Raw genomic sequence first — 11,177 nt, forward strand, 5'->3', positions numbered from 1 at the left:
CATTTTGAGGGGACACAAACATTCAGTCCATAACAGCGTCCAAGCAGGTGAGGAGAGCGTCAACAATGAGCAGAGGGGGAGGTGGCAAAGGATGTCAGCAGAATATTAATTACATAGAGGGAGACTGACCAAATAAATGCCACTAGGATAATGAGGGCCATGATTCTTACTGTGGGAGAATGGAGTTACAAAAAGAGAAAGGGAGGAAACTAGAATGGACCCTATGGTGGAGGGGCAGAATACCTGTAGAAATACCTGTGTGAAGTCATGGTTTTCAATGTTTACAAATAGATACAGTAATATAGATAGCTGTAAATGCATGTATGTACATATGTATGTAGGCACAACCATACATAAACATCATATGTAAGTCATACACACATACCCTAGTTCTGGGAGAAGCAACATTCAATAGTGATGAGTACACTTAGTGCCCAGATCTTGGTTTGTAAAGGCCATTTTCTGCTTTAAAAAATGAAATAAACAAACCAAAAACAAAGTTCCTTAGTAAAATGACTACATCCAGCGCTGTACAGGGAAAGAATGAAATAAACCTGGAACATGTTGCTAGAACATGAAGAAATAAAAGAATGACAGGGACATATCAAAAAAGACGCAGAAACCATCCAGAAAAGACTTCCTTGGCCATGTCTGGTATAATACGAGCAAAAAAGTAGCCCATTGAATAAAATAAAAAATAAAACCCACTGAGTAACCCACAGTAAGAATCATGTGTCCTTACCGATACACATAATTGAATAAAATGAAACTCTGATGAGGAACACGGTATTTACATAATTTCAGAATACCTCTCCAATTATTGATTATGAAGAGAAAAAGAGTAACTTTAAGGTAGAGAAGCCTGGCAGACACTCTTACTTAAGTGCTCAAAGTTAACATAACCAATTTGATGGAACAAAACAAAATCATGTGCCACCTAACAGGAAGCATCACTTCTGTTATATTCCTGCCAAAGATGCAAAATCTGAATCTTGTCTTGAAGAAACATAAGACAAATCCAAATGGAAGGATATTCTACAAAATGATTGTACTATCTTCTTGCAAAGTGTCAGGACCATGAAAGTCAATGGAAAATGAGGAACTCTTCTAGATTGAAAGAGACAGAGGAAGCACGACAGTGAAATGCAATGCATTATTCTGAACTGGATTCTTCTGTATTTAGGGATATTATGTAGGCAACTGGCAAAACATGAATGATGTAAGATGGCAGCAACATATTTCCCAATTGTGAGGGTTGGATGATGGTTCTTTAGGAGAATGTCCTACTTTAAGACTAAGTTTGATTGACATAGTTCATACAATACTTTCATACTGGAGGCTTTCTTCACCATTGACTTGTATTCTGTCAGGTATCACACCTTCTTAAAACTATCCAAGGACTTCATCTCTCACTCAAACTATAAGCTAAAGCCCTTTCGATGGTCCATAAGTCACAGTGGTATAGTAGGCCCTGCTGCTACAAGCTTTGGAGAACCTGTTGTTAAAATCCTTGGAGTTCTGCAAAGCAGGTCAACTCACCTCACCAAGTTGGTAGGCTGAAGGTTATACATGGTGAAAGTATTCACACCAAAGAAATCAACAAATACTTCAAATCAAGACCTCAGTTTGTCTTTTTGTTTATTTTCATGGAGAGTAGGTTATTAAACATGTACCAGCACACTGCCATAAGATTTTTTATTATGTGCTCCCCCACCTCATCCGCATCTCTCTGAACTAGGCACCCTTTCACATTCACTCTCTCAAAGGGAAATTGTCTCCCACCAGGTATGTCAGTTCTACACCTCACTGCTTACAGTTTAATACTCAAATGTTACTTTCTCGTTTGAAATAAAACATTGTAATTTTTTTCTCCCCATCCCTTTTTTGTTTAATTTTTTCTCCATTTCTATTAAATATGTATTTATTTTGTATATTCTCTGCCAACTCTTCCCTACTGCCACCATTAGACTGTAAGCTCAACAAAGATAGGTGTTTTTGTCTTTGTTGTTGTTACTGTTCATGGCTGTATTCTCAGCACTTAGAATTTGAATTTTTGGCACTAGAGTAAGAACACATTAAACATCTGTGGATTGAATAAATGAATGGCCAAAGTTTATCCCAAAATGCTAAGATGGCTTAACATAAGTAGATCTTTACATCTGTCAATGGAAACTGAGGAAACCAGACCCTTTTGAACCCACTATGGCAGGAATTAATCCATTCCTGAGAGAGAACTCACCCACCCATCTCCATGGGAGGGCATTAATCTGTTCAAGAAGGATCTGCCCTCAGGAACCATGCACCTCCCACTAGGCCCCATGTCTCAACACTGCCACATTGGGGATCAACGTGACAAAACATAGGGACAAAACACATCCAAACCATAGCAATTAGGAACAAGAACACCAATATTTACATTAATATAAAATAGACTAAACATTTTAATTAAAATGCACAGATCATTGGAACAGATTTAAAATCACCCAACTATATATTTTTTAAAATAGCATATAGTTTTATGCTATTTTTAGAGAAATACAGTATGTTTACAGTTTTTTGCTTTATACAGAAAGACATAAGAAAGGTTAAAAGGGTAGAAAAGACACACTATGCAAACAGTACAGTCAACTGATTTCTCATGAAGATACTGAGTTATTTTAATGGGAGAAATGATGGCCTTTTCAACTGATGGTGATAGAATAACTGAATATCCTTATACCAAAAAAATGAACTTTGATCCCTACCTCACTGCAAACACAAAAATGAATTCAACCTGATCACAGATCAAAATGTAAAAGCTAAAACGATGTAACTCCTAGAAAATAAACCTGCCAAAGCATCTTCACAGTCTTAAGGTAGGCAAAGATTTAAGACACCGAAAAAACTAACCCTTAAGGGAAAAAAAAAAAAAAAAAAAAATGACAGAGTGGACTTCATTAAAATTTCTGTTCATCAAAGGACACTATAAAAAAATGAAGCAGGGCATGGTGGCTCACACCTGTAATCCCAGCACTTTGGGAGTCCAAAGTGGGCGGATCGCTTAAGTCCAGAGTTCAAGACCAGCCTGGGCAATATAGTGAAACCCTATCTCTACAAAAAGATACAAAAATTAGCTGGGCATGGTGGCATGCACTTGTATACCAGCTACTCAAGAGGCTGAGGTGGGAGGATTGCTTGAGTCCAGGAGGTTGAGGCTGCAGTGAGCCATGATCACACCACTGCACTGCATCCTGGGCAGTAAAGCGAGACCCTGTCTCAAAAAAAAAAAAAAAAAAAGAAAAGAAAAGGTAAGTCACAGATAATAACAGTCATATATTCACAAGGCATTTATATGAGAAAGCTCTTGTTTTGAGACTGTATAAAGAGCTCTCAATTAAACAAAACAAATAATCTGATTAATGGCAAAAAAATTAGATGATACTTTTAAAAAGAACATATATGAATTGCTAAAAAGCAAGTGAAAAGGCACTCAACATTGTTAGTCATCAGTAAAACGAAAATTAAAACCACAAGATACTATTTTACACACACTAGACTGGTTCAAACTAAAAGGACTGACAATACTAAATATAGGTGAGTATGTGAAGCAGTTGAAACTCTCATTTTTTTCTGGTTGAATGTGTAAACTGGTACAGTCACTTTGGAGAACTGTTTGGTAATTTCTCACAAAGTAACACACACATCTATCCTATGACCTAGAAATTTCACTATTTGGTACTTACCTAAGAGGAAATAAAAATGTATGTCCAAAAAAAGATTTATATGACAGTATTATGACAGCTGTATTCATAACAAGCAAACTCCGGAAACAAGAAAAACCTCCAGCAATAGGAGAACAGATAAATTAACTGTGGTATATTCATACAATGGAAAACTTAGCAAGAAAAAGGAATGGACTACTGATACATGCAGCCACATAGATGGAAAATGAATCTCAAAAATATTACGGAAGGAATGCAGCCAGAAACAAAAAGGTATATACTGTATGAATCCATTTATAAGTAGTTCAAGAAATGGCAAAACTAAGTCCAGCAAAGTTAGGTTTCTTTTCCTTTTTTTTTTTTTTTTTTTTTTTTTTTTTTTTGAGACGGAGTTTCATTCTGTCGCCAGGCTGGAGTGCAGTGGCGCAATATCGGCTCACTGCAACCTCTGCCTCCCGGGTTCAAGCGATTCTCCTGCATCAGCCTCCCCAGTAGCTGGGACTACAGGCACGTGCCACCACATCCAGCTAATTTTTGTATTTTTAGTAGAGACAGGATTTCACCATGTTGGCCAGGATAGTCTCGATTTCTTGACCTCGTGATCTGCCCAAGTCGGCCTCCCAATGTGCTGGGATTACAGGTGTGAACCACCGGGGTAACTTGCTTAAACAAGGGGGAGTAGTCCAAGGGAACTGTGAAAGGCCCTGGATGAGAGGAAGGGAGGGTTTGGTGTGGGTATGTGGTTTTTGTTTTATTTTGGTAGGGTTTGGGTTCCTAATTACTCTACAAGGTGCACCAGAATTGGAGATATTTGCCCAAATTCATAATTTTTGAAAGAGAAAAATACATTCGGAGTACTAACTGTTATTCCCATTTCAAGATTGAAGAAATTCAGAATAAATTATTCTAATTTTGTGAAGAAGCTAGCATTTGAACTCAGTTCTCATGCCATATTCCAAATGGCCACACCAGATATCTGGCAGATTTAGGGATAAGAGTAAAAAATTAAGCATCAGTCTACCTGTGGCACTGTGTAATAACAGTGTCAGGATTTTAACATTTAACTTACTCTGTTTGAAACAGCGATCACAAAGGAATAGACAAGGGGACCACAAATCATTAAAACTGCTGTCAAACAAAACAGAGAACATTTTCCCTAAAAGTTATTTGTTTGTGTAGCGAATAATAAGCTCGCCGTTCTCACTGGAAAGCAGAATATGAATAAATGAACGAGCGCCAATAAGAAGTCTGCAACCTTTCTTCGAGGTTCACTAAACTCAGTTTATTGAATGATTGTGTGGTTTCTCTGCAAAGAGCAGTTTTGGGGGGAAAGACCCGAGGTTATCTACAAAACAAGAAGCTCACACATAGGAACTGATCCAGTAAGGAGGATCCCGAAGAGAGGCAAACAAATCATTTTTTGCATTGTTTTGTTGGAAATGCCGGGCACTGCCAACAGTGTTTTACATGACTGTTCATCAAATTTTAATGTGCATTTGATTCCTGGGAACCTTGTTAAAATATAAGTTCTGATTCCCTAAGTCTGGTGTGGAGCTGAGACCCTGAATTTCTAAAAAGCTGCCCAAAGATACCCAGACTGTCAGCAGGGGTGGGAGTGGCGGAGGCGACTACAGGGGAAAGCTTCACTTTGAGTGATGGAGTGGCTCTACGCAGCCGGCAAGAAGAAACTCAAAATCCCTCGTTCAGAGAGAGACAGAGAGAGACTCACCAGCCCCCGATCCCCGGGCAGCAGTAAAGCGAGCTGGGCACTGCGCCTAGAATCCCAGTTCTTACCCCAGGATCAGCAGCGCGCTCTGCAACTGTCTCCGCACCTCCAGAAACATGCGCGTTTCCGCTGCAGTAGCCGCCATGGCGGGCGTCCAGTCCCGGACCGGACCAAGCTGGAGGTTCCGAGGGGCCCGGGTCAACAGGACCAGGAGAGGTTCCACGTGCGGACCAACCAGCAGCAGCCCCGCGGCGGCGCAGGCGCCTGTGACAGATCTCATGGCTGACACCGCCTACCAGCTCACAGCGCCGCCTGCCGGCGGGAGAGTACACCACCGAGAAGGCGCGGGACCCCCGAGGCCTGGGCGGTGCGCGCATTTTCAAAACCAGACTTGGGCCCACAGTGCTGAGAAAGGTGGGCGGCGAGAGGCGAGCTATCCTCCCACTCTGCTTCTTTTGAGCGTGACTTGGCGCGTTAGCCTCCCTGGAAATGACCATAAAAATCAGACCCAGGGTTCACTCCTTTGGCTAGCTCGAAGCGAGGGAGGTGATGGAGGCAGGTGTTACAGGTGGACTTTGTCCCCAGGAGATCCAAGAACAGAATTCCTGGCTCCAAACCCACTTTATTTTGATCTCTTTATGAACAGAGGTCATTTGTTAGCCTCTGTCTAAAGCAACAAACTTTTCAAGAATTGACTTGCCATTGCTTCTCAACTTAAGATAGCTCCAAAATTGAAACAGGTGCAAAAACATGAGGAAGTTCTTTCTTACCTAACGCAAAAGAGTATGGCTGAAGTCTATCGGGACTAACCATTTTTTAGGGGGTAAAAAAGGAAGATGGGAATGATTACGTATGTACAGCTCCACTATTCACTTTCACAAAAGTAAAAACTAAGAGAAGTTGTCATCCCGTTACAACTAGAAGATAGTTTTGAAAAGTTTGACATAGTAAATACTTATAATGAAAAACTATTAAAATATAAGACCAGCGTAGAATTACAATAGGACTTCTTAAAAACAAGGAACTGCTGTTTTCGTTTTGTTTTATTTTTAGACAGAGTCGCCAAGGCTCTGTCGCCAAGGCTGGAGTGCAGTGGCGCAATCTCGACTCACTGCAACCTCCGCCTCCCGGGTTCAAGCGATTCTCCTGCTTCAGCTTCCCGAGCAGCTGGGATTACAGGTGCACGCCACCACGCCCGGCTAATTTTTGTATTTTTGGTAGATCCGCCCGCCTCGGCCTCCCAAAGTGTTGGGATTACAGGTGTGAGCCACCATGCCCGGCCTAGACCATAAATAAATTCTAAATAAATAAATCCTGTCACATGTTTTAAGATAATAGCTTAAGGCAATTTTTCTAAAATCAGTATTTGGGGTGATTAAAGTGTATTAAGTTGATGCACAAATTATTATATCTATCCCAATAATTTGAAATCATAGATGGAAGCAACAACTCACTTAAAAAAATAAAGTTTACTACTGTTTGGTCTCAAATAATTCACTTATTTGAAGGATGATGATTTCAACTCTTCATATCTTCCACCTTTAGTATCCGAGGCTATTGAATGCTTAAATATTGACACATTATATTGAAATATGCAACTTCCTTAGCACAGCTTACTCTTTATAATTGTTTTGTTAGCTTAAAAGATTGTTATATATTTAGTTATGTATTTGCAACACCTTTCATTTTTTTACCCCACGGTGTTTGCAAAACGGTGCAATTTACCTTGGAGTAACTAGATATGATTGATAGAGCTCTAGACTCAAAATAGTTCCAAATCTGACACCAACTATTTGTCTCCTAACTTCACAAGTCTCCTAACCTCTCTGGGCCTCAGGTTACTCATATGAAATATTGAGAAACTATTACAATAATATTTAAAAGCTGTTTTCAGTTCCTATTATCCCTTCAAATGAAAACATCTGCTAACCCCCTTTCTACCCACTCCTGAAATTGGTAGCCGTGGCCGCTTCCAGCGACAGTCCACTTGAGGGCGCTGTGGCAACAGCTAGGGCCGGGAGGCAGGAAGCCGACCGGGGGTGGGGATCGAAGGCCGCAGACGTCGACGCCGGCGTGGGCGCGAGCGCGGTGCACGCTGGGAGCTGTCACTAGGCCCTTCGGCTCCCGATCTCCGTGTAGCTGCCGTGGTTGCCAGGAAAGCGGCGCCGGCTAGGAGCTGCCAAGCCAGCAGCAGGTAAAAGCGTCCCCGCCCCTAGTGCGGTCGCTAGGCTGGTCGCCGGCTCTGAGCATCCTTCTTGGCTGGGCTAGGTCCTGAGCCGCGGGGACGCCTTGCGGGTCTGACTGCTGTGGTGTCGGGGGTGTTGCCGCTCCGGCCCCGCCAGAAGCCGCGAAACTGGTCGGCCGCCCTCTGGTTTCCGGGGAGTCGAGAGCTGCGCGGGGACTAGAGGGCTAGAGCTGGGGCCAAGGCCTGGGCCGGGCAGAGGCGCGAGGGCGGCCCCAGGTGAGGCAGGCTGGAGGCGGGGCCGGGGGCAGGTCCCGAGCCTCCCCTGCTGGCGCGGAGCTGTGCGCAAGGCTGGGGCAGAGGTCGCACCTGTGCGATGGAGGCGCGCGGAGTACCCTCTTTGTTGGAGAAATCCAGGCGTTGTGCCTTTTCCTTGGCTGGTGGGTTCTTTTAGCATCGAGGAGACACGTAGGCCCGCGATGGTTCATGTTCTCCAGGAGGCTTAGAAAGGAGTACCGAAGTTTATTAAGAGGAAGTCAGAAGAGTCAAACGGGAGTTGTTAACAATTATCACCTTTGATTCCCAAGCCTTTTGAAGTTGCAACATAACAATAGCCACTTGTTCGGGCCTCCTCCATTCTTGTACCCTGACGGGGCGGGAAATGGCACACAACTATTTTTCTTAAGCTAAGTACATTGTGTTTGAACATTTTTACACTGTCTTAGAGTTCTATGGCGTTTGAGAAATGTAAAGATTGGGAAAATGACTTCGACTCCAGCTAAAGCAGTCAAAAAAATGATAATTACCAAAAATGTAGGAAACTGTCTAACAAAGAGACCCTGAACTGTAGAAAGACAAAAATCTGTTTTGATGTTGTTGGCCATTGTCTATGCAGACATAAGTTCTTACATTTTAATTTTGTTTCTGGGTATTAATATGGTCTACAGTGAATAACATATGTCAACATTATGTACTAAGCATCTCACCACCTGATCGATAACAGTGATTTAGGTGGGCCGACTGAAGTTATGAGTAAATTAAAACCACGAGTAGTCTGAATGCTTTATTTTAGTGATTACCTTCGGCCACAACTGATAACTAAATCATTCTCTGTAATTGTTAAGCAGTAGCAAATCTCCACGTGGGCTTGATTATTAGGGACCTAGTGCTGAAAGAAAGAACTAAAAACACCTGATTTAATACAGAAACCAGAAAATGGGACACCGTAACCCAAATCTTTAAGATACGTGCTGTCAGTTAAATGTTTGATTGTGTACATTCAAAGAAGTCCTATTTTGTAGTTAAAGTAACGGAGTGAGCTCTGGCCTGGGAATGAAGAGATTAGATTCAAGTCCTTTAATCTGCTACTAGCCAGGTGTGATCTCTGGGCTTCGGTTTTGTCATCGTTTAAGGAAATTTGAGAAGACCAGGGTTTTCCAAACTGGTATTTCCCCCTGAACAGTGTTCTAAAGCCATTTAATAGGCTTACTTCCCCCAAAGCAGTGTTCGATGGCAATTAACTTGGGAGCACCCTAGGTTAAGCTAGGTTAAACTTTTTTGCTTATAAAGGCAGGACTCTTCAAAACCTTTACTGTTATGCTGATACATGTAAATCTCCAGGTTATCCTAGCATTCCCACACTTACCTGATCTATTTTCTCATGGCCAATTGGTTGACAACTCTTAGAATATAATTACATAGAATATAAATTTAAAAACTGCTGTAGTTGAGCTGAGTCCTCTTCAACTGTAAAGGTCCATGCATTAGGCTTATTTTTTGGCTGTCATTTTAAGCTTTTTGGAGCATGAAGATCTAGTGGCAACTCACTTGTATAAAAAAAGAATTATATTTATCTTAGTAAAATATTCAGGATACAATTAAGTTCCCATGAGTCTTAATGCTTTAATTATTGGCAGAAGAGTTATCGTATTCTGCTTTTGTTACTTGTTTTTTTAACCATAATTCATGTTTTGAATTTTATTTTATGGTGGAGTGGAGTTATTGATTTTATTCAAAATGGCATTTTAAAGTTTCAAAAAGTGAAGACTTGTTGATAATGGCATCACTTTTGCTATGATGATTTCTCCTTATAGTCATGAATTCCTAAAATGAAATTGTGGTAGAAGCCACCCAAAATGTGCTTACTGTGTAATAACTACATAATTTTAAGAGCTTATATCATGGAAAAGAGCTAAAGGCTAAAACACAAATTCTGAGACAGTTATTTCTGAATTGCTTTACAAATAGGATGTGTGCTGAACACAATCTTAAACTGTTTTGCTAAAGTCTGTTAAGTGTCGCTGGTACCCAACCAGTGTGGATATTTTGTTCATTCTTTGTTACTTTTTTAGCGGGAATGCTGTTAATGCACAGTTTTGCTTGGGGATAAGAGAGGTGGAAATAGAACATGTAATTTTAACAGATAAGTGTTATTTCAGGTAAATTATCTCTCTGGAATAAAACTATTAAGTAGAAATGTAAAGCTAATATTTTTTGTGTAATAGCTAACGGTTTTTATTGAGAATTATGTGAAAATACGATCCCTTTGTCTTTAATTGGCGGTTTCCCTTTTTCCTTTATCGTATTTACTTCCTCCTCTCCAAGCTATCCAAGCCTGAAATTTCAATGACCTTTGATTGCATTGGTCAATTATACAGTGTCAGATTTATTAAGGAAAAATTTATATACACAGATGTACATTCATTTAAGTGTACATTTCAATAAGTTTTAGTAGATATATATGCACCCATGTAACTACCACCACAATCAAGATTTGGAAGATGCCACCACTCAGGCACATATTGTTATACTTTTACTCTCTGAGAATGTTCTCCTGTTTCTGAGTGTCTAAATTATACCTATCTTTTAAGACCTAGCTCAAATGCCTACCCTGTGAATCTTTTTTTTGATTACTTCATTTTGAATTAATTTCCTCCTCTTCTGACTTTCCTGTTCACATTTTTTTTTTTTTAACATTCTTCTCCGTTCTTTGTGGTGGCTAACCCAGTGGCGAACGTATAGCCGGCACTTATTTGTTGACCAAATGGATTAATGTAATATTTCCTAAACTTCAGTCGTTGTGATATCATCTTCAGAATTTTGGCCATATCTTCCTGTTTGGCATACTTCCTGTTTACTTACTAATATTTATATCAATGTGATTATTAAAGTAATATTTTAAAGGAAGCTTGAAATAACTATGAGTAAAAAGCAAGTGGCACTTATCATAAACAGAAGGTGGACGTATACATAAAAATAATGAAAATCAAAGTGTTCTTAATTTCTAGCTAGAAACTATTGCCTGCAGGAGGCTCTAAGCCTCAACTTGCCCTTTGTTTAAAAGTGAGATTGGCAAGAATTTCAGTGATGTTAACATCTTGGCACCAAACTGAGACTTTCTTCTTGATGCAGTCAGAGGAACTGAAAGAGAATGAAGAGGAAATAACCTCCTTTTTTTTTTTTTTTTTAATGGAATGGAGTCTCGCTCTGTCACCCAGGCTGAAGTGCAGTGGAGTGATCTCAGCTCACTGCAACCTTTGCCTCCCGGATTCAAGCTATTCTCCTGCCT

At 40.5% G+C, this 11,177-nt stretch overlaps 1 protein-coding gene across 6 annotated transcripts in view; it reads right to left on the reverse strand.

Moving 5' to 3' along the window:
• The window catches only part of UBE3D (ubiquitin protein ligase E3D), a 178,386-nt gene extending 172,695 nt beyond the window's left edge, over positions 1-5,691 (reverse strand). For 3 of the 6 annotated variants that reach the window (XR_001888962.1, XM_017890975.1, XM_017890977.1), the window contains exon 1: positions 5,496-5,689. Coding sequence is in view for 3 of the 6 variants with exons in the window: in XM_017890975.1 (XP_017746464.1) it covers positions 5,496-5,572 (77 nt within the window). In the remaining 3 variants the exon portion in view is untranslated. Of the gene's footprint in view, positions 1-5,430 lie in introns of all 6 variants that reach the window. The other 3 variants (XM_017890978.1, XM_017890979.1, XM_017890976.1) reach the window with 3 other exon arrangements.
• Positions 5,692-11,177: the final 5,486 nt, after the last annotated feature.

The sequence above is a fragment of the Rhinopithecus bieti genome, unplaced genomic scaffold, assembly GCF_001698545.2.
Source record: "Rhinopithecus bieti isolate Rb0 unplaced genomic scaffold, ASM169854v2 scaffold_20651, whole genome shotgun sequence".
Taxonomy (NCBI): Eukaryota; Metazoa; Chordata; class Mammalia; order Primates; family Cercopithecidae; genus Rhinopithecus; species Rhinopithecus bieti.